This window comes from Schistocerca nitens, chromosome 1 (assembly GCF_023898315.1).
Source record: "Schistocerca nitens isolate TAMUIC-IGC-003100 chromosome 1, iqSchNite1.1, whole genome shotgun sequence".
Taxonomy (NCBI): Eukaryota; Metazoa; Arthropoda; class Insecta; order Orthoptera; family Acrididae; genus Schistocerca; species Schistocerca nitens.
The window spans coordinates 638,218,256-638,242,636 of record NC_064614.1 but is presented as its reverse complement, the minus strand read 5'-3'; the positions used below and the strand labels follow the sequence as shown (position 1 = coordinate 638,242,636).

The following is a 24,381-nucleotide window of genomic DNA, read 5'->3' as shown; positions in this document are numbered from 1 at the left end:
CAGTATCACATCCACTGTAAGGAGTCCTGTACAGTGCTCCTTATTTGTGGATGATTTTACTGTTTTCTGGTTCCTCCTCCAGTGTTGTCACAGTGACGAGTCAATTGCAACTTAAGCAGCTTAAGGTGCGGAGGTTGGAGGAGTGGGCTGCAAAGATGTGTTTTCAGTTTTCTGCAGAGAAGTGTCTGTGTGTGTTCATTTTAAATGTTCTCATTGTGTTTTTAATTTACCTGACTTGCATATGAGGGATACCATTCTGCATTTTAAAGACTCAGTGAGGTTTCTGGGCCTCATTTTTGACACCAAACTATCATCATTACCACACCTGAGAGAGACCTGAAAACCAGACTCCAGAAGGCACAGAATATCATAAAGTGCCTTAGCCATGGGTCAGGGAGCAGTCAGGGTGCGTCTGCTCCAGTTTTATAAGGCGTTTACAAGGCTTTTATGGCTAGACAATCGATGCACAGTGTATGAATCAGTGCAGCCTTCTCATCTGAAGATTATTAACACTATCCACCTTGAGGGGATTATGCTAGCCATAGGTGCTTGCAGAACCAGCCTCGTACCCAGTGCCTGTGCTGAGCCTGGGGAACCACTACTCACCATGCGGCGGCAGCTCCTCATGTTGCGTCAGGCATGTTAGTTCCTTGCAGCTCCGACTTCACTTGCATACCATACTGTTGCTTGACAACCTCTGGAACACCTTTTCTCCAGTTGTCCAAGAGCAACAATGCTATTTGGGATCTGTGTGCAGTGTCTGCTGGACTCACTCCGTGTGGAGCAAATACAACCCCAAAACCAGGTCTGGCAACCTCATTACTGCAGAAGCCCAGAGTAATTTTAGATATAATGCAGTACAGGAAAGGTTGCACTCCTGCATATGTTTTTTGTACATCATTTAAGAACATTTTAACTGAGCGTCACACCTTTACAGCTGACTTTATGGTTGGGTTGAAATGGGGACTCTGTTGGTTGTTTTCCCTGATCGTGTCTTCAAGGTCTGATGCCTTAAGACTTTATTGTCTTCTATGCATAATTGCACAGTGCAACCACATCGGAGGGGTATCTGTTGAGAGGCCCGACAAATGTGTGGTTCCTGAAGAGGGGCAGCAGCTTTTTCAGTAGTTTCAGGGACAACCGTCTGGATGATTGACTGATCTGGCCTTGTAACATTAACCAAAACGGCCTTGCTGTGCTGGTACTGCAAATGGCTGAAAGCAAGGGGAAACTACAGCCGTAATTTTTCCCGAGGACATGCAGCTTTACTGTATGATTAAATGATGATGGCGTCCTTTTGTGTAGAATATTCCAGAGGTAAAATAGTCCCCCATTCGGATCTCCGGGGGGAGGGACTACTCAAGAGGACGTCGTTATCAGGAGAAAGAAAACTGGCATTCTACGGATCAGAGTGTGGAATGTCAGATCCCTTAATAGGGAAGGTAGGTTAGAAAATTTAAAAAGGGAAATGGATAGATATAGTGGGAATTAGTGAAGTTCGGTGGCAGGAGGAACAAGACTTCTGGTCAGGTGAATACACAGTTATAAATACAAAATCGAATAGGGCTAATGCAGGAGTAGGTTCAATAATGAACAAAAAAATAGGAACGCATATAAGATAATATGGACAGCATAGTGAACACATTATTGTAGCCAAGATAGATACAAAGTCCATGCTTACCACAGTAGTACAAGTTTATATGCCAACTAGCTCCGCAGATGATGATGAGACTGTTAGAAGCCAGCCTCAAGAACGATTAGTTTGGATTCCGCAGAAATGTTGGAACACGTGAGGCAATACTGACCCTATGATTTATCTTAAAAGATAGATTAAGGAAAGGCAAACCTACTTTTCTAGCATTTACAGACTTAGAGAAAGTTTTTGACAATGTTGACTGGAGTACTCTTTCAAATTCTGAAAGTGGCAGGGGTCAAATACAGGCAGCGAAAGGCTAATTACAATTTGTACAGAAACCAGATGGCAGTTATAAGAGTCGAGGGGTTTGAAAGGGAAGCAGTGGTTGGGAAGGGAGTGAGACAGGCTTGTTGCCTATCTCCAGTGTTATTCAATCTGTATATTGAGCAAGCAATAAAGGAAGCAAAATAAAAATTTGGAGTAGGAATTAAAATCCATGGAGGAGAAATAAAAACTTTGACGTTTACCGATGACATTGTAATTCTGCCAGAAACAGCAAAGGACCTGGAAGAGCAGTTGAACGGAAATTGACAGTGTCTTGAAAGGAGGATATAAGATGAAATTCAACAAAAACGAACTGAGGATAATGGAATGTAGTCACATTAAACCAGTTGATGCTGAGGGTATTAGATTATGAAATGAGGCACTTAAAGTAGTAGACGAGTTTTGCTATTTGGGGAGAAAAATAACTGATGATGGTCAAGGAAGAGGATGTAAAATGTAGGCTGGAAGTGGCAATGAAAGCATTTCTGAAGAAGAGAAATTTGTTAACATCCAGTATAGGTTTAAGTGTCAGGGAGTCTTTTCTGAAAGTATTTGTGTGGAATGTAGCCATGTATGGAACTGAACCATGGACAATAAATAGTTCAGACAAGAAGAGAATAGAAGCTTTCAAAATGTGGTGCTACAGAAGAATGCTGAAGGTTAGATGGGTAGATAATGTAACTAATGAGGAAGTACTGAATAGAATTGGAGAGAAGAGGAATTTGTGGTACAACTTGACTATAAGAAGGGATTGGTTGGTAAGACACATTCTGAGGCACCAAGGGATCACCAATTTAGTATTGGAGGGAAGTGTGGAGGGTAAAAATCGTAGAGAGAGACCAAGGGATGAATACTTTAAGCAGATTCAGAAGGATGTAGGTTGCCGTAGTTACTCAGAGATGAAGAGGTTTGCACAGGATAGATTAGCACGGAGGGCTGCATCAAACCAGTCTCTGGACTGAAGAAAAACAACATGCAGAATTATAGGCAATCTTTCAGGCGCTGGAGCAGATGATAGGAAGTGTCTTTCTACTGTGTGCCGGGGTACATGGTGAATGAAAGGGCAGGTGTAGCCATTACGGAGGCATGTCTCGATGCTCAGTTAATTTGGTGTGCCATCCCCCTGCATGCTATCTTCTCACTGTTGAACTATGGAGTCTTCCATCAGTGGCTGGAAGTTGCAGACAATAAGCTCCATCTTGCAAAGCCCACAATGTGCTGTGGCATACCTCCTTCCAGTCATGTCAATTGGACGATGTTCTACTTACTCACCCTCACATCACATAGGCCACAGCCCTGTGACGCAGAGGTCACTGTGTGCCACATTTTATTGGATTGTGTTTTATTTTCTGACCAGTGAGTAGTGGCAGATTTGCCAACAGGTTTACCCACTGTTTTGAGTAATGTTGAAATGAATGTGGCGAGAGTTTTAAAATTTTTTGATTTGCCCAGCGTGTTTCCAAAAATTTTAGGGAAATGTTTGTAACGTGTTGAGTGGGTGCCGGGTTCGCCCATGATTCTTGTAAGTGGTCAGCCAGTGACACTTCCCTGAGCCTCTCTTTTAGCATCTCTGTTTTTTGTTTCTGTTTTAATCTGAGATATATGACCTTTCTCCATTGTATTAAGGTGTGTGAAATGAGAGTTTGTGTAGTCCATGTGTTGAAGTGGGAATGAGTGCATGAGTGTCATTTTATAGGCTTTTTCTTCATTGTGCAATAACATTTTCATAATTTTATCCACATTTGCCCCCCCATGAACCATGGACCTTGCCGTCGGTGGGGAGGCTTGCGTGCCTCAGCGCTACAGATGGCCGTACTGTAGGTGCAACCACAACGGAGGGGTATCTGTTGAGAGGCCAGACAAACATGTGGTTCCTGAAGAGGGGCAGCAGCCTTTTCAGTAGTTGCAGGGGCAACAGTCTGGATGATGGACTGATCTGGCCTTGTAACATTAACCAAAACGGCCTTGCTGTGCTGGTACTGCGAACGGCTGAAAGCAAGGGGAAACTACAGCCGTAATTTTTCCCGAGGACATGCAGCTTTACTGTATGATTAAATGATGATGGTGTCCTCTTGGGTAAAATATTCCGGAGGTAAAATAGTCCCCTATTCGGATCTCTGGGCGGGGACTACTCAAGGGGACGTCATTATCAGGAGAAAGAAAACTGGCGTTCTACGGATCAGAGTGTGGAATGTCAGATCCCTTAATCGGGCAGGTAGGTTAGAAAATTTAAAAAGGGAAATGGATAGGTTAAAGTTAGATATAGTGGGAATTAGTGAAGTTCGGTGGCAGGAGGAACAAGACTTTTGGTCAGGTGAATACAGGGTTATAAATACAAAATCAAATAGGGGTAATGCAGGAGTAGGTTTCATAATGAATAAAAAAATAGGAGTGCGGGTTAGCTACTACAAGCAGCATAGTGAACGCATTATTGTGGCCAAGATAGACACAAAGCCCATGCCTACTACAGTAGTACAAGTTTATATGCCAACTAGCTCTGCAGATGATGAAGAAATTGAAGAAATGTATGACGAGATAAATTATTCAGGTAGTGAAGGGAGACGAAAATCTAATAGTCATGGGTGACTGGAATTCGTCAGTAGGAAAAGGGAGAGAAGGAAACATAGTAGGTGAATATGGATTGGGGGGAAGAAATGGAAGAGGAAGCCGCCTTGTAGAATTTTGCACAGAGCATAACTGAATCATAGCTAACACTTGGTTCAAGAATCATAAAAGAAGGTTGTATACCTGGAAGAATCCTGGAGATACTAAAAGGTATCAGATAGATTATATAATGGTAAGACAGAGATTTAGGAACCAGGTTTTAAATTGTAAGACATTTCCAGGGGCAGATGTGGATTCTGACCACAATCTATTGGTTATGAACTGCAGATTGAAACTGAAGAAACTGCAAAAAGGTGGGAATTTAAGGAGTTGGGACCTGGATAAACTGAAAGAACCAGAGGTTGTAGAGAGTTTCAGGGAGAGCATAAGGGAACAATTGACAGGAATAGGGGAAAGAAATACAGTAGAAGAAGAATGGGTAGCTCTGAGGGATGAAGTAGTGAAGGCAGCAGACGATCAAGTAGGTAAAAAGGCGAGGGCTAATAGAAATCCTTGGGTAACAGAAGAAATATTGAATTTAATTGATGAAAGGAGAAAATATAAAAATGCAGTGAATGAAGCAGGCAAAAAGGAATACAAACGTCTCAAAAATGAGATCGACAGGAAGTGCAAAATGGCTAAGCAGGGATGGCTAGAGGACAAATGTAAGGATATAGAGGCTTGTCTCACTGGGGGTAAGATAGATACTGCCTACAGGAAAATTAAAGAGACCTTTGGAGAGAAGAGAACCACTTGTATGAATATCAAGAACTCAGATGGAAACCCAGTTCTAAGCAAAGAAGGGAAGGCAGGAAGGTGGACGGAGTATATAGAGGGTTTATACTAGGGCGATGTGCTTGAGGACAATATTATGGAAATGGAAGAGGATGTAGACGAAGATGAAATGGGAGATAAGATACTGCATTAAGAGTTTGACAGAGCACTGAAAGACCTGAGTCGAAACAAGGCCCCGGGAGTAGACAACATTCCATTAGAACTACTGGTGGCCTTGGGAGAGCCAGTCATGACAAAACTCTACCATCTGGTGAGCAAGATGTATGAGACAGGCGAAATACCCTCAGACTTCAAGAAGAATATAATAATTCCAATCCCAAAGAAAGCAGGTGTTGACAGATGTGAAAATTACCGAACTATCAGTTTAATAAGTCACAGCTGCAAAATACTAAGGCGAATTCTTTACAGACGAAAGGAAAAACTGGTAGAAGCGGATCTCGGGGAAGATCAGTTTGGATTCCGTAGAAATGTTGGAACACGTGAGGCAATACTAACCTTACGACTTATCTTAGAAGAAAGGTTAAGGAAAGGCAAACCTACGTTTCTAGCATTTGTAGACTTAGAGAAAGCTTTTGACAGTGTTAACTGGAATATTCTCTTTCAAATTCTGAAGGTGGTAGGAGTAAAATACAGGGAGCGAAAGGCTATTTACAATTTGTACAGAAACCAGATGGCAGTTATAAGAGTCGAGGGGCATGAAAGGGAAGCAGTGGTTGGGAAAGGAGTGAGACAGGGTTGTAGCCTCTCCCCGATGTTATTCAATCTGTATATTGAGCAAGCAGTAAAGGAAGCAAAAGAAAAATTCGGAGTAGGTATTAAAATTCATGGAGAAGAAGTAAAAACTTTGAGGTTCGCCGATGACATTGTAATTCTGTCAGAGACAGCAAAGGACTTGGAAGAGCAGTTGAACGGAATGGACAGTGTGTTGAAAGGAGGATATAAGATGAACATCAACAAAAGCAAAATGAGGATAATGGAATGTAGTCAAATTAAATCAGGTGATGCTGAGGGAATTAGATTAGGAAGTAAGACACTTAAAGTAGTAAAGGAGTTTTGCTATTTAGGGAGTAAAATAACTGATGATGGTCAAAGTAGAGGGTATAAAATGTAGACTGGCAATGGCAAGGAAATCGTTTCTGAAGAAGAGAAATTTGTTAACATCGGGTATAGATTTAAGTGTCAGGAAGTCGTTTCTGAAAGTATTTGTATGGAGTGTAGCCATGTATGGAAGTGAAACATGGACAATAACTAGTTTGGACAAGAAGAGAATAGAAGCTTTTGAAATGTGGTGCTACAGAAGAATGCTGAAGATAAGGTGGGTAGATCATGTAACTAATGAGGAGGTATTGAATAGGATTGGGGAGAAGAGAAGTTTGTGGCACAACTTGACTAGAAGAAGGGATCGGTTGGTAGGACATGTTTTGAGGCATCAAGGGATCACAAATTTAGCATTGGAGGGCAGTGTGGAGGGTAAAAATCGTAGAGGGAGACCAATAGATGAATACACTAAGCAGATTCAGAAGGATGTAGGCTGCACTAGGCACTGGGAGATGAAGAAGATTGCACAGGATAGAGCAGCATGGAGAGTTGCATCAAACCAGTCTCAGGACTGAAGACCACAACAACAACATCCACATTTGTTTCTTTAATGTGCATAAGAGCACTGTAACCTTGCCATTGAGTACCCTAAGCTCCAAACCCACACACACACACACACACACACACACACACACACACACACACACACACAAATGTTAAATAAGTATTCTTGTTTTGCGTGTCCTCTACATCAATACATTTGTGCAAGCTTTGCTTGCACTTCTGGTTTCCAGTACCTTAAAGCACATCCTTGACATCTGTCAACATGGTCCACTGTGCTTCTTCTTCAAAGCACTTCTTATCCAGTTTGCTGTCAAGGAGTAGTGTCCGTATACAACTTTCTTACAGTGAAGGATCATCTGGCCAACCATATAAAAATATCTGCATACAACCTAAAAATTGTTACACTTAAATACTGCAGCTTAATGTAAGAACCCCATCTAGTAATGATGCAGTAAGATGGTGAAGGAAATGTTGTGATTTTTATATACTTTTGTAACGGCATTAGCTTTCTGAAGACTTTCTTAATGAAAGATGAAAACTTGTTCACATTTGTTTCTATTGCCTCACAAACTTGATAAATATTGTGCACTAAGCAGGTCAAATGTTTTAAGCCGAGGAACATAGATTTGAGATTGGAAAATGCAAGTAAAATGTAAGAGGCTTGATCTGCAAGCACAGTCCCACAGTCCACACTTCATCACATTTCACTCCATCAGCCAACAATACAAAATATGCAATGTTGAAACTTTGTATCATTGTGGAATTGTTAAGAATGCAGATTAACAAAAGCATGAGATTCCATCCTGGGTCCCACTAAAAGTCTTAATACATATTTGTTCAGATTGTCAGTAGTTTCATCTACAATAAAATATCCTTGATTATTAGCTACTACTCATTTGATTTGTAATGCTATTTCTCCTGAAGATGCAAGTGTCATGAAGGTCTGTCATTGGGGACTTACTTTTTAGTATGCATATCCAGAAATGATTTCACAGTGAGCTTGCTGAGTTTGGAAGCAGGAATACCACTTGTTGGAAATGCCGTCAGACCCACTGTATCACTGCACTGTTGCCATACACATCACATAGGCCACAGCCCTGTGACGCAGAGGTCACTGTGTGCCACATTTTATTGGATTGTGTTTTATTTTCTGACCAGTGAGTAGTGGCAGATTTGCCAACAGGTTTACCCACTGTTTTGAGTAATGTTGAAATGAATGTGGCGAGAGTTTTAAAATTTTTTGATTTGCCCAGCGTGTTTCCAAAAATTTTAGGGAAATGTTTGTAACGTGTCGAGAGGGTGCCAGGTTTGCCCATGATTCTTGTAAGTGGTCAGCCAGTGACACTTCCCTGAGCCTCTCTTTAGCACCTCTGTTTTTTTTGTTTCTGTGTGCTTTGTGCTTTCCACATGTGTTGTATATGATTTTGTTGCTGCTTTTCATCAGTTGCAATTGGGACATTACAGTTGTGCACCTTTCATCAGAACACCACCCTGAATACTGTCACTGCTAAACTGTTTAATAATGTCATACATTCTTCCAGCCTGCATTTTTTGTTTCAGCATCTTGTATGTAGACCAAAAAAGAAAAAAAATGAACATTAAACAAGCAGTAAAGAACCCAAGTCACAGAAGCTTCACTTGTCTTGTATATTCCTCAAACTGCTTCTGCTTGTGGAGTGGGCATGAGATAGGCATCTTGCAATCAGTGTGTGGTCTCCATTCCAGAATTTTCATCTGCAGCAAAGTGTGTACTGATTTGAAACTTCCTGGCAGATTAAAACTGTATGCCAGACTGTGCCCTTCAAGAGCAAGCAGTATACCGTGTGAGCTATTCAAGCATGACTCATGATCTGTCCTCACAGCTTTACTTCATAGAAGTTCCCCTGCATACCTTGTGGGACTAGTGCTCCTACAAGTAAGGATATTGTGGATACATGTTTTAGCCCACAAAAGTGTAAGATTGCAGGTTTGAGTCCCAGTCCAGGACACAGTTTTAATCTGCCATAAGGTTTCAGATCAGTGCGCATGCTGCTGCAGAGTGAAATTGTCATTTTGGAAACAACCCTCCAGACTGTAGCTAAGCCATTCTCTGCAGTGTTATTTCTTCCAGGAATACTAGTTCTGGAATATATGCAGGAAAACTTTTGTGGCATTTGGAAGGAAGGAGATGAGGTCCTGGCAGAAGTAAAGCTGTGAGGGCGGGTCTTGTGTCGTGCTTTGACATCTCAGTCAGTAGAGTATTTGCCTGCAAAACACAAGCCCCAGGTTCGAGCCACAGTCCTGCAAATATTTTTAATCTGTGGTTACAGTTGTTAGAACTGATGTGCTTACATTCTCTGTCTTGCCATGAATTTTCGTAATTTCCTTTTTTTATTGACAAAAATAATCGAGATGGGCATACTTTGCAGTTTCTTATCTTATTGATATACTCATATACTCAAATTTTGCATTAGTATTTTGTCAGTTTTTTCACTATATGTCCTGTCTCAGAATATTTCTGCCAAAGGTATATGATACCTTTTCTACTTCTATTGGATGTGTGTATACAATAGGCTTTCCTGTGAAAATAAATCCCTAAAAATATAAAAATATTCCTGAATACTTTACCTCTCTTTTTGGGAGTGAGCACAAGTTGGAAGAGGAGGGGAGAAATGTGGAGAGAGTGTAGAGCGTCCAGGCCTACAGGTGCCGTATAGGATGTGCATTTCAGACCAAGAAGCCAAAAAGTAGGCCTAATTTCAATGGCATAGGAAGTTATTCATATTGCTTGGGGTCACAGTGTCAGTTACTTTGGGGATATAATGAAGGTATGTGCCGACCATTGTGGCCGAGCAGTTCTAGGGGATTCAGTCCGGGACCACGCTGCTGCTGCTGCAGTCGCAGGTTCGAATCCTGCCTCGGGCATGGATGTGTCTGATGTCCTTAGGTTAGTTAGGTTTAAGTAGTTCTAAGTCTAGGGGACTGATGACCTCAGATAATAAGTACCATAGTACTCAGAGCCATTTGAACCATTTATAATGAAGGTAAGCAACTGGAGAGCAACTTGAGGATAAGCCAAATTGCTGGGTAAGCTTTTGAATACATGTCTGCCAAAAAGAACTTTTGCAGGCCAAATATAGGCAAAAGCATAATTTTTTAGGAGAATTAAAGGTGTGGGAGAAGAACACAATCCTAGAGTGATGCCTGCGAAAAATGCTAATTCTGAAAAAGTTACAATAGACTTATAGTTAGTAGGATTATTTCTTGTTTTCTTCAACGATAAGTCATTTATAACCACGCAAACAGCAAAAAATTTAAGGTGCAGCACATAAAATTCCTGGGTCTAGCTTTATGATTGACATGTTAATAGAAAATAATAATTCAACAGAGAGAAAAATCTTACTATCTTAAAAAAAAAAAAAAAAAAAAAAAAAAAAAAAACACTGTGAGCTTACCCAGCAATTTGGTTTATCTGGAAGTTGCTTTCTAGTTGAGTACCTTGCTTCTTCATTGTATCCTCAAAGTAACTGACACTGTGAACCCAGGCAATATGAATAACATCTCATGCCATTGAAACTTATGTACCCCATGGTCCTTTTAGCATTCAAAGTGGCCCTTTGTTAACATTAGTAGGTGTTCTCCAGTAGCCAAATTAAAAGCTTTTATCACATGATATCCTGCGAACTGAGGATGAAGGGCAACAGGCAGCTTCCTTATTCCTAGATTTCCGAGAAGTGGTTGACATGTTACACCACTGCAGACTCTGTTACTGAAGGTATGGCCATACAGAATAGTTTTCCAGATGAGTGAGTGATTTGAAGACTTCTTATAATAGGAGCCAGTATGTTGTTCTTGATGGTGAGTGTTATCAGAGTTGAAGGTACCAGCGGTAGTGCCCCATGAAGTGTGATAGGACTGCTATTATTATTCTCTATAGACATAAATGATCTGATGGACAGGGTGAACAGCAATCTGTGGCTGATGCTGTGGAGTATGGAAAGGTCTCATCATTGAATGAGGAGGATACAAGATAAATTAGAGAAAATTTCTAATTGGTGTAATGAATACCAGCTACCTCAAATGTAGAAAAATGTAAGCTAATGTACACAAATTGGAAAGATAATCCCATAATGTTCAAATACAGCATTAGAGTAGTGTGCTACTTGACACAGCCAGGTCAATTAAATATCTAGGTTTACCATTGCAGTGGAATGAGCACGTAAAGATTATAGAGGGAAAGCGAATGGTCGACTGTGGTTTATTGGGAGGGTTTTAGGAAAGAGTAGCTCATCTGTAAAGGAGGCCACATATAGAACACTCGTACAAACCATTCTTAAGTACTGCTTGTGTGTTTTGGTTCTCCACCAGGTCACATTAAAGAAAGACATGAAAGCAGTTCAGAGGTAAGCTCTAGATTTGCTATTGGTAGGTTTGATCAACATGCAAGAATTACAGAGGGAAGTCAGTGTTCTTTTTGAGGAAAGCAGTTGAGAAAATTTAGAGAACTGGCATTTGAAGCTGGCTGTAGAATTATCTTACTGCTGCCAGCATACATCTTGCCAAGGACCATGAACGTAGGAATTAGGGCTCGTACGGAGGCATATAGATAGGCTTTTTCCCCACCCTCTATTTGTAAGTGGAAGAAGAAGAGAAATGATTAATAATAGTACAACATACCCTCCACCATTCACCATATGGTGGCTTGCAGAGTATGTATGTGGATGTAGATATAGATGTAGATGTAGATTTAGTTCATATGTTTGAATGGAAGCCAATCAGTGATGACCAGTTGTGGCACCTGAACCAAGAATTTTGTATTCATAGTTGCTGTCATGAAAAAAAGTCTGAAATGACTCATTACTGTCACTCCTGAAATGTTGTGATAAATAAATTTAATACTGCCTTTTTATGTAATTTGCCAGAACTGACCATAGCGTGTTATGTCACTTTGTCTTGGGAAAGGCTACTGCAACTCAGCCAAAACATCAGTTTATTAAAGTGTTTTATAGAATGACGTGGCAGTACATGCTGAATGATTTTAATGAAAGTAAATTTTTGTTCTGCTGCCTCTTACTTTTTACTGGACAGTGATTCGTTTTCCAGTTTCTTATTATGCAGTATTAAAAGAGTTTTGTTAAAGTAGCCACACTCTTCACTCAGCCAAATTATAAACTGATGACATTTCTTTTTTCCCCTTCATTTATTGTACAATTTCCATGTAGATTTTTCCTTTTGTTCATAGGTGTTCATAGCTGCATTTGCCATTGTCTATGGCAACCCTCTGAGATTAGTAAATGGATATGACAGCTTTGGAAACACTTGTGGGTCTCGGAACAATGAGAAAATTGGAAATCTCTCACTTTCAGGTCTGGACACAACTAACAAAAGGTAAGGAATAAAATAAATGTTTTGATAATTAAAATATTTGATACACAGGAGAAGAATTTATGTCCCAGCTGTCTAAACAACAACAAAATTGTGAAGTCTATGGGTTGACCATGTTTCAGGATTCCCACATATTAGGGTCATAAACAAATAAAACATACAACTTTTATTAACTGAGATGTGTATTTATTTTAAAGTATCTCTTTACAATCCTTTAATACTCTCTCTTTGCATCTCAATGGCAATGTTGCTCTCCCTGGACCAAGCAAGTTCGTGCAGTAGTTGTAACAATGGATTCACAGTCAGAGTGAGTTTCGTTTGAACCCCTGTCCAACCATCCAGATTTAAACCTTCTGTGATGTCCTTATGGCATGTAAGGCAAATGGGAGAATGCTTCCTTAGGAAAAGATTCTGCTAGTTTCTGCCCCATCTTGTCCAGTGTGATATTAAGCTCCATCTGTAATGACCTCTTTGTCAACAGGATATTAAATTGCAGTCTTCCCTCATTCCAGACAGATGGGCTTTTGTTTTCCATGTTCCTGGTAGATGGCTCAGGTAAGGGTGGACGGAAGCTCTTCTAGAGAAGTAAAATGATGACCCTGCATAGTTTGTTTCAGTTTTGGACTTAAGCCAAAGTGTAGTGGACTTAACGTACAGACCGCGAAGAACATGCAATAATATTTTTCTTCCATATTTTCACAACTCTTCAGTTACAGCGATTCTGAAGTGCAGGTGAGAGTTACTGAGGAGAATGAGTGCTCCTGTCTTGGGCAACAGAGTTTGTGTTTTGTGGATTTTCTCCACAGTTTTTTGCATGTCATGATGATAACTGTGGTAACACTTGATTGACAGGGAACATTGTTTGACATGATGGTGATCATAGCTATTCACTTTAGCTGGGCTTGTTGAACTTTTTTGGTCATGGGGAAACTTGTCCTCTCCCATTGCTGGACTGTGATTTAAACTCTGGGTCGAAGTTTCTCATGTATGTTTCCCACAATAGTGACAGTCTGATTGCAAGAATGTTTTACTTTCAACATTATATATTTGTTGCAATAAAGGCTGCTATGTCTTTCCATTCCTACTTCAGTTCAGCAGTCAGGTAGTGAAGAACACATCATGCAGAAAAATTGGGTTGTCTCTGGAATATTGACTTTTGTGGAATCCAAGTAAATTCAGAAAATTCTTTACATCACATAACAATCTTTTTAACTGGCATCTGTCATAAGTTTGGGAATTCATCTGTTAATGTTTCCTACCTTTCTTGGGTATCATTTATGCTCATACAACTATAAGGGGCATTCTAAAAGAAATGAGCCAGAGTCTGGAATGTGCAAACCGGTGACAGGAGAGTAATATCATGGGGTGTGTAACAAGGTGTGGTTCGGACCAGAGCGTGGAAGTTCAGTCCGTCACTAGAGCGCACGGGTTCACATCATGTGACATCACAGAGCTAACAGCAGCATGCATCAATCATCCAGTGCTGCCAGTCACATTGCAGACAATGACATGGAGACATCAAAAGAAGAGCAAAGAGGTGTTGTGTTTTCTGACAGCAGAAGCAGTAGGAGGAGTGGACATTCATCGACAAATGTCCCTTGCAAGGGTCAAGGCGTGGCACAAATGCTTCATGGAAGGACGGGTGTTGTTAGCTGATAATGCACAGTCTGGAGCACCACACTGCATTACCGATGACATCACCCAGCTGGTGGATGCACGCATTACCCAGGACCGCTGAGTGACAGTGAAAGCCATAGCCACCGTGGTTGGCTTGAGCATTGGAAGTGTTCACACCATCATGAAGGAACAACTGCACATGCACAAAGTGTGTGCCGAATGTGTGTCCCACAGTCTTCAACCACACCAGGAAGCATTTCGAATGGCCCACTGTCTTCCTCATCTGCAGCGCTATGCTCGGGAAGGGAATGCATTCCTGGCACGAGTGGTGTCATCACTTCTAATCAGAATCAAAATGACAAAGTCTCCACTGGGAGCATCCAGGGTCACCACCACCAAAAAAAGCCAAGGCCATCCACATGAGTGCAAGAAAGGTTATGCTGACCTTCTTTGACCAGGATGGCTCCCTTCTGAGTCACTTACTGCAGCATGGGACAAAAGTGAATGCCCAGCGTTATTCACAAACCTTTCGCCAAGTGATCAAATGAAAACGACCAGGCAATGTCACCCATGGGGTCATTCTGCTCCATGACAATGCAAAGCATCAATGGTCAACACAGTCGCGGCACTTGTTCAGAAATTCAAATGGGAGGTTCTTGGCCACCCTCCGTACAGTCCGGACCTCTCTCCGTTATTATGCCATTTTTGGTCCCCTTAAAAAGGCTCTGAGGGGGCAAACAATTCACCTCGGACGACGACGTCTAGCTGTACGTTCGGAACTGGTTAACATCGCAGCCCTGGGAATTTTATGAGACAGCCATTTACTGCGTTGTGTCAGAGTGGAACAAGTGTCTCAACAGCAAGGGTCAATACTTCTAACATACAGGTACTGGTTTCTGTAATTATGACTCCGGTTCATTTCTTTTTGAACACCCCTTATGTAAGAAAAGTATTACATTAACTTTTTGCAAACCTCATTTAAGGCACTATGGTTTAGTGTTGGATTTTTGCTGTCTATAGTTCTGAACCAAAAACCTTTAGCCAAAACTGACTCAAAATGGACAAGTGTGCTTATTGTTGCAGAATTGACAGGAATGGCAATCTTTGTGAGGAATATCAGTGTGGTTTACATATGGGGTACTGTTATACAGCCTACATGAGAAATGAAGCTGGTCAGTTTTGAGCATGCAGTGAATGTTACTTCCACTATACAGTACTGGAAAGAAAGCTAAGAAAGCTCCATGTCATGAAAATTCAAACTGATTTGACAGTAGTAGAAGAAGAGTTAGCAGTCTTGCAAGCAACAGTTTGCAATGGTCATGTGTGGGAGAGAACAGAAGACTGGATTACAGTCAAGGTTTCAAATCAGTGAAAAGAACCATGAGATATAGCAAGTACCTGCCCAGATAACAATGTGCATTAAAGGACCTGCTTCCAGGCTGGGGAGGCATGCTGGCTCCAGTTCGAAACCACACCGTGGATTAATAATGACAGTTGGTTTGCTGGCGAGCCTGGATGTGGTTTTTAGATGGTTTCCCACATCCCCCCCCGAACACTTTTTAACATATGCACATAGAATTTGCTCTAGATGCAGGCAGATTGTGTACACTGATTCCCTCCTGTGGTGTGAATAGAAAAATTTATATCTCATTAAACCCATAATCATTAGCAGCAGCAGATATATCATGTCCAATAAATTCAGTCTAGCAATAGCTTCAGTGCTGTGGATTTGGTGGATGAAAGCATTCAATCAACCAAACAAGTTCAGTAGCAGTCTGACACTACATAGCATAAAGTAAAAGTTAAGCCTGGGAAGATGAAGGAGGTTTTATTGCTGGTTAGTATTCATGGGAGGGGAATGTTGGAACTAGTAAAGAATTATTTGGGAGGTAATTACTTAGTAACTATTATTTTTAAGCCAAGTGTAGGGCTCAGCAATGACACCTGTGATTTAGGCTCTTTGGGGAAGGATCTTGGAAGAGATCATGAAATAATAGTGGGCAGGAAAAGCAGAAGTTTGGACCATAACCTTAATTATGGGATTGAGAATCTTTCCAGTAATAATACTTCTTGACAGTATCAGTGGGCTCTGCCATTTTGTTTTGGTTCCTCTGGTAACCTACTGTGGTACAAAGATTTCAGTGTGTACCAGGACTGCAGACATATACCAGCAAACAAACAAAAAATTAATTGAGTAACTTTATTTTTTCATGGTGATAATTAAAATTCTGTGACTTCCCCCTTGTATAACTTGACTCATTCCACACCCAAGAAGCTTTTCCTTGAAGGGATCTACAGAAGATGAGTGAATGAAGGAAGGAAGGAATTAATTACCTTAAGGTATTATCTTTGATTTCCACCAGACATAGTAGGCTTACCCAATATTGGTGCAAACTCGTTTTCAAGCTTATGATACTTTAAAGAGGAAGGATGGTTAGCATGCTTGTACCTCAAATGTCTGAACAGAGAGTTGTGTAATCTCAACTATTGCTGTGCCTTCCAATCCTCAATATCACCAACCAGTGTTATTTTTGAAATGACCATTGTATTGGGATGATGCATAAGTTTAATAAATACAACAGATACACATGATAGAAAATTTATTCATCAGTAATATATTGTCCTTCACTATTTACAACAGTCGCCAATGCTGAGATAATGTTTTGAATCTGTGACTGGAAAAATCACTTGGTTTTGAAAAAAAGAACTCGTCCAGCCATGTTCGAAGCACATTTTCATCCAGAAAGGAAGTTCCTTGAAGGTTGTTCAATAGACAGTGGAAAGGTGAAAATCTGAGGGTGCAAAATCAGCTGAATAAAGTGGGTGTGGAATGACTTCCCAACCCATCTCCTGTACAGTGTTTTTTGTCAGTCTAGCAGAATGTGGGTGGTTTTTATTGTGGAGTTAGCATCACTTCACACAGTCTTCCTGGTCATTGCTCCTGGAGTGTGTCTGCAAGACGTCTCAGTTATTGACAATGAATGTCAGAAGTGATGATTACAACTGGGAAAGGCAGTTCATAGTACACCACATTGTTGCTGTTCCACCAGATGCATAACGTTATATTTTGTGGATGTGCCCAGGTCTTTGTACCTGTTAGCTTAAAAATGGCATTTCTCATCACCAATAATGTTGCAGTATAGGAATGATCAGTGTTGTTCATGAGCCAGTTGATGATGATCAAGCAGAAATGCACACATGACCACCTTCTGATTTTTGTGGTTTTGGCTTAGCGAAGATAACACCCACACACCTGATTTTTGAAACTTCCCCATTGCATGCAAATGTCCCGTGATGGTGAAGTGATCACAGTTCATCACATTTACCAGTTCGTGAGTATACTGACATGTGTCATTGTGGATTAATGCATAGTAGTGTACGGGTGGGGAGAGAGATGAATGCTGTTTGGTGGAGAGTGCAGGGACTAGACTGCCAACAGCGACAGCGTCAGGAGTTTGTGGGGCAGGGAAGCAGGAAAAAAAGGAACAAATAAGGAGAGGAGCGGAGAAAGACGGGCGAATGCATTGGCATAGGGCTACAAATAAACAAGGTGTGAGACGAGAATTGGGAGGAGATGATAGGGCAGAAGGGATGGAAACTGTTGGGTAGAGGGTGTGGGGACAGTATGTTAAGGGAGTGGAGAATGTGTTGTAAGGATAACTCCCATCTGCCCAGTTCAGAAAAGCTGGTGGTGGAGGGAAAGATCCAGATGGCTCGGGTAGTGAAGCAGCCATTGAAATCAAGTGTATTATGTTCAGCTGCATGTTGTGCCACAGGGTGATCTTCTTTGCTCTTTTCCACAGTTTGGTGTTGGCCATTCATCATGGTGAACAGCTGGCTGGTAGTCATGCCAACATAAAAAGCTGTGCAATGATTGCCTCAGAGCTGGTAAATGACATGGCTGCTTTCACAGGTGGCCCAGCCCCTGATGGGGTAGGGTAAACCTATTACAGAACTGGAATGAGCAGTGCTGGGTGGGTGGACTGTACAGGTTTTGCACCTGTGTCTTCCAAAGGCACATGATCCTTGTGCCAATGGGTTGGGATTGGGAGTGGCATAGGGATGGACTAGGATGTTGCAGACATTGGGTGGGTGATGGAACTCAAAACCCTGGCAAAGGATGTGCTTCAGTTGTTCCAGTCCAGAGTGGTACTTGGTGACAAAGGGGGTACTCCTTTGTGGCCAGCTTTTGGGGGTGGTGGGTGGCTCTGGATTGTGAGGGGAAATGGAACAGGAGATCTGTTTGCAAACTAGGTCTGGGGGGGATAGTGCTTGCCTGTCAAGTCCTTCGTTGTATCCTAAGCATAACAAGCAAGGGAGTTTTTGTCACTGTGCATATACCATCCCTGGGTAGCCAGCTTCTCCTCTCAGTTGGCTGAATCTATACCTCTGTCCACATTAAACTCGCCAACCACCAACAGTACCTACATTTCGACAGCTGTCATCCCTTTCACACCTAAAAAATCGCATATAGCCTGGCTACCCAGGGATGGTGTATTTGCGGTGACAAAAACTCCCTTGCTCAGTATGCTTAGGGTCCAACCAAGGACTTCACAGATAGGCACTATCCCCCAGACCTAGTCTGCAAAAAGAGCTCCTGTTCCATTTACCCTCACAATCCCCATCCTCTCACCATCACCAAAGTTAGCCACAAAATTGTCCCGCTTTTGTCACTCAGTACCACCCTGGACTGGAACAACTGAACCACATCCTTCACCAGGGCTTTGATTAACTATCATCATGCCCTGAAATGAGGGATATCCAACCCACACGACATCCTATTCCATCCGTATGTCACTCCCAATCCCAACCCCTTGGCACAAGGATCATACCATGTGGAAGACCCAGGTGCAAAACCTGCCTAGTCAACCCGCCCAGCATTTTCTATTCCAGTCCTGTCAAGGGTTTACGCTATCCTATCAGGGACAGGGCCACCTGTGGAACCAGCCATGTCATTTACCAGCTTTGCTACAATCATTGTGCAGCTTTTTATAATGGTATCACTACCAACCAGCTGTCCATCAGGATGAATGGCCACTGCCAAACTGTGGTCAAGAGCAAAGTAGATCACCCAGTGGCACAACATGCAGCTGAACAAAAGACACTTAATTTCAATGTCTTCTTCACTACCCGAGCCATCTGGATCCTACCCTCCGTCACCAGCTTTTCTGAACTGGGCAGATGGGAATTATCCTTACAACACATTCTCCACTCCCATAACATACTGTCCCCACACCTTACACCAAACAGTCCCCCCCCCCCCCCCCCATCCTATCTTCTCCTCATATCATCTCCCACCCCGTTTATTTACAGCCCTCTGCCAATGCATCCGCCTGTCTTTCCCTGCTCCTCTCCTTATTTGTTTCTTTTTTCCCGTGCCTTCCTGCTCCTCAACCTCATGACGCTGTGCCGGTTGGCAGTCTAGTTTCTGCACACTCCACCAGACAGAGTTTCTCTCTCTCCCTGCTGTGTGTGTGTGTGTGTGTGTGTGTGTGTGTCTCTCTCTCTCTCCCCACCCCCACCCCCTCTCTCCCCCCCTCCCTCTCTCTATTGATGAAGGCTTGGCCAAAAGCTGTATGTGAGTGTCTTTTAATCGTGCCTGTCTGCAACTTGACATGTTTTCTACGCTGTAAGTAGCAATCTGTCTTTTCCTACCTAGAAGAACTGAAATGAAATAAAATAAATGTAAAACCAATGAATGCAGGTATAAAAACTCAAAAGCTTGGAAAATAAGAAGAAAGTCTGAAAAAAATAGTGAGACGTGTAGTGAGTAGGAATTTTGGAAGGAAGGTAGACACTGACTGAGAAATTGAGAGAAAATACAGATTTTGAACAGAAAATGGGAAGAAGCAGTACTGTATTGGACAATGGGGAGGAGGGGGAAGCCAGGTGAATGCAGAAAGTGAAGCAAATATCAGATCTTGAACCCTTGTTTTGTAATCGTTGTTCTTATGAAAGAGGATGTAAATAACCACAATACAGCTTCAGTACTTGAATCTTTATTTGCGCGCAGGTGGTGTCCAACAGCTCGGTTCATGACATCAGTACTTGAAATAAAAATGATCAGAAAGATTTAAAATTCAATTTAAGAGGAGCGTAAAGGATTTTTTACTGGCCAACCTCTTCTCTTCCATCAGTGGATTTCGTAGTAGAACCAATTGATTTACATTTTATTAATAATGTCCAATAACATGAGTGTAAAATTTGACTTTTCATCTCTTCACTGCAATAATGAGATTATTGTATCCACCTGGGACTATACTGCTCTGCATACCAGGCAAGTGTTGTGGGCTGCTGCCTCTCCAGTAGGCTGTGAGTAAACAGCTCACATCAGCACAAGTCACCGAGCTGTTTGCTTGCCTAGCCTCGTACTGCTTGGGCTGTTTACCTTGTAGCTTCGCACAGCCTCAATGGCACTCAGTGGCACCAACGTCACTGATAGGCTGTGTGCCTATCATGGAAGAGAGCACTGTAGGCAAGCCACCACTTCTTTACACCATGTCATCTGCCCACTCAGCACTGCATGTGTATCTTTTCGTGGGAGACTGCTGCTGGACTTTGCTGCAGCCAGTTACCCCTCTGGGCTTCATGACAGCTATGCCCTTGCCATAGCTAGATAGCACTGCTGTCCACCACTTACAGGTGCCGTGCCCCACAGCACATCCTGCTGCTGGCAGTCACTGTCACTGAGTTGCTGCCTCCGACAACTGCTGACACCTGACATCCAGGAAGTACCTTAGTCCCACTGGCAGCTATCATTGTGGAACTGTGCATCTGACACAAGCCAATACATGCTACCGTTGATCATCCTTGGCCACTATTGCTCGACCATCTACTATAACTCGTAGAGTTCATTGTGTAAGTGCATCCCGAGTAACATCTACTAGAGACATTTCTGTTTGTACTTTAATTTGTGGACATTCATCCACGGACACTGAATTTGAGTTTGTTCCCCATATCGATGAGAAACAGTTGTGGCATTTGCGCATTTCATTGGTAGTCTGTAGTACCCATCGGCCATGGACACAAAAAAGATCAAGGTAAATATGTGTTACAGACTAATTTTCTGTTTGTGACTAAGTAACCTACAAGTTACTGTAAGCACTTTATTGTATTGAACATTTCCATGTTTTGTGACAAGTTTGTTATTACTTCATAAGTGAAAATATTTTTCAGATTTGCTTTGACTTTTTCCACATTCGTGAAGGGCATTTCTGTTAGGACGTCACGTAGGGCTCTTTTGTGTATTCTTGCTTTGCAATGTGTTCTATGCTCTTGAGAGTCTCTGTGCTATGGAAGGAAAAGTACAGGGCTGTTCATGAGTATCTCCAAGAATTTGGAAGATGGCTGTGTGAAAACTATGAGACATAGAAAATAGACTCTATCAGCGGATGGAGACTCTCTCCAAGTTTTTAACTCACATTCCAGGTGCTCAATACGGGAGTCATTTGTGACATGGCAAATGCCAATACGTGTTTGCAATCCATTGAAGTCACTGACATCAATTGTTCAGGAGAGGGTGGCAGCAGCCTGCTTTGAAAATTTGTTAATTGAGTTGCCTTCTACATCTACATCTACATCCATACTCCGCAAGCCACCTGACGGTGTATGGCGGAGGGTACTTTGAGTACCTCTATCGGTTCTCCCTTCTATTCCAGTCTCGTATTGTTCGTGGAAAGAAGGATTGTCGGTATGCATCTGTGTGGGCTCTAATCTGTCTGATTTTATCCTCATGGTCTCTTCGCGAGATATACGTAGGAGGGAGCAATATACTGCTTGACTCTTCAGTGAAGGTATGTTCTCGAAACTTTAACAAAAGCCCGTACCGAGCTACTGAGCGTCTCTCCTGCAGAGTCTTCCACTGGAGTTTATCTATCATCTCCGTAACGCTTTCCCGATTACTAAATGATCCTGTAACGAAGCGCACTGCTCTCCGTTGGATCTTCTCTATCTCTTCTATCAACCCTATCTGGTACGGATCCCACACTGCTGAGCAGTATTCAAGCAGTGGGCGAACAAGCGTACTGTAACCTGCTTCCTTTGTTTTCGGATTGCACTTCCTTAGGATTCTGCCAATGAATCTCAGTCTGGCATCTGCTTTACCGACGATCAACTTTATATGATCATTCCATTTTAAATCACTCCTAATGCGTACTCCCAGATAATTTATGGGATTAACTGCTTCCAGTTGCTGACCTGCTATTTTGTAGCTAAATGATAAGGGATCTATCTTTCTATGTATCCGCAGCACATTACACTTGTCTACATTGAAATTCAATTGCCATTCCCTGCACCATCCGTCAATTCGCTGCAGATCCTCCTGCATTTCAGTACAATTTTCCATTGTTACAACCTCTCGATACACCACAGCATCATCTGCAAAAAGCCTCAGTGAACTTCCGATGTCATCCACCAAGTCATTTATGTATATTGTGAATAGCAACGGTCCTATGACACTCCCCTGCGGCACACCTGAAATCACTCTTACTTCGGAAAACTTCTCTCCATTGAGAATGACATGCTGCGTTCTGTTATCTAGGAACTCTCAATCCAATCACACAATTGGTCTGACAGTCCTCTTACTTTGTTCATTAAACGACTGTGGGGAACTGTATCGAACGCCTTGCGGAAGTCAAGAAACACGGCATCTACCTGTGAACCGGTGTCTATGGCCCTCTGAGTCTCGTGGGCGAATAGCGCGAGCTGGGTTTCATACGACCGTCTTTTTCGAAACCCATGCTGATTCCTACAGAGTAGATTTCTAGTCTCCAGAAAAGTCATTATACTGGAACATAATACGTGTACTTCCTGCAAGATCAAGCTAATTCAGTGCAACAATATGAAGCAGATGATTTATTTACATGTTCTGGCATGTCTGCCTCCTATTGCCTCTAAGCCATGGCTGCGAATTGAAACTAGAGGAGATGCTCCATCCATTGAAATGTGACATTTTTCTCTATGTCTTTTGGTTTTCATGGAGTTACCTTCTGAAATCCTGGGTGTACTTATGAATAACCCTATATACATAATCTAACAAACATGTAGACCTGCTCTGCCTCCTCCCCCACCCTGCCACCCTCTCAGCCAACAATTCCTCTCTTGCACCAACCTCTTCATGTCAGAGCAGCATACAGTCTCACTTATTTGTTGGATGTATTCCAATTCCCATTTTCCCTTACAGTTTTTACCCTCTCCAGCTCCTTTTAGTACTGTGGAAGTTATTCCCTTATGATATTGTAACACATGTCCTATCATGTTGTCTTGTCTACTTGTCAGCATTTTTCATAAGTTTGCTGATTCTCCTTAAAACCTTCTCATTCCATACCTTATCAGTTCATCTAATTTCTAACATACTTCTGTAGCACCACATACCAAATACCTTGATTCTCTTCATTTTTGGCACTGCCCAGATTCCATCGTATCTCTTGTTTTCATCAGACTGTTAGGGAATTTTGATGACATCCTAGTTATTATACCAGAACATTAACTTTTGTAACACTTAATGCTACTTGGGGGGGGGGGGGGGGGGGGGAGGGTTTAGGCAGTGAGCTCTTCACCCCAACAACAGTGACATTAAAGAATTAGTAATGCATCTCTGAGTAGAATGTATAATGTAATGAAGCTTTTTAACAAATTAAAATTATTTAATGAACAATGATTTGGATCCAGAAAAAAATCTGGGTTTGTCTTAAGCTATTGTTTCACACCCTTTCTGCCAGGTGTAATATAATAAAAGTCAGACAGACAGTGGCAGAAGATTTTAGGCTTAATGTGTGCATTTGATGTGATACAAGTTTCAAAAGCCAGTGAGCATTCACATATTTCCTGAAATCATTATTTTGAAGATCATTGTCAGTGAAAACTTTAAACATGAGTAAGACTTGTTGAGTGATTTATTCTTTATAAAATTGATGCATTTGTTGAGAGTAATCATGGCTTCTGATGTAGTAAATGATGAGCGGTGTGTAGACAAGTGGTAGCCATTATTTACGTATGCATACTTAAATGAAACATGAAGAGGACAGTTTATGATTGTAGCAGATGTCAGATCTTAGAAATGCCTGCTGCAGCCACAGTTACTAATCCTTTACAATCATTTGTGAATTTGATTACACTGTAACAAGGTATGTATCAGAGGCTTTGACGATCTCAGAAATTGTCAAACAGATTTTGCCGGTTTGGATTTTATAGTTGAGTTTTGAGACAGACTTGGGAAACTCAGTCAGTAAGAGCAATGTCAGCAACATGCTAAGATTCAAGTTAGTCCAAGGCCACCTGACAGATTTAATTGGGCTGAAAGCTATAAATGCTTTACATCAGCTATCATCATCATTCAAAATGAATGTTTTCATCTAACATTCAACAATGATATCTGGAGAAAGACACGTCTCAGTGCATTTTGAGATGTCTCAATCATTTCTCCAATTCTGTCATCCAGG

The 24,381-nt window shown here is 41.7% G+C and overlaps 1 protein-coding gene across 1 annotated transcript in view; it reads left to right on the top strand.

The window, feature by feature from the left end:
* Positions 1–24,381, top strand: part of LOC126258062 (choline transporter-like 1) — a 153,010-nt gene that overhangs the window by 31,519 nt on the left and 97,110 nt on the right. Inside the window, exon 3 of the mRNA XM_049955612.1 lies at positions 12,183–12,328. Within this exon, the coding sequence (XP_049811569.1) occupies positions 12,183–12,328 (146 nt within the window). The remainder of the gene's footprint in view (positions 1–12,182; positions 12,329–24,381) is intronic.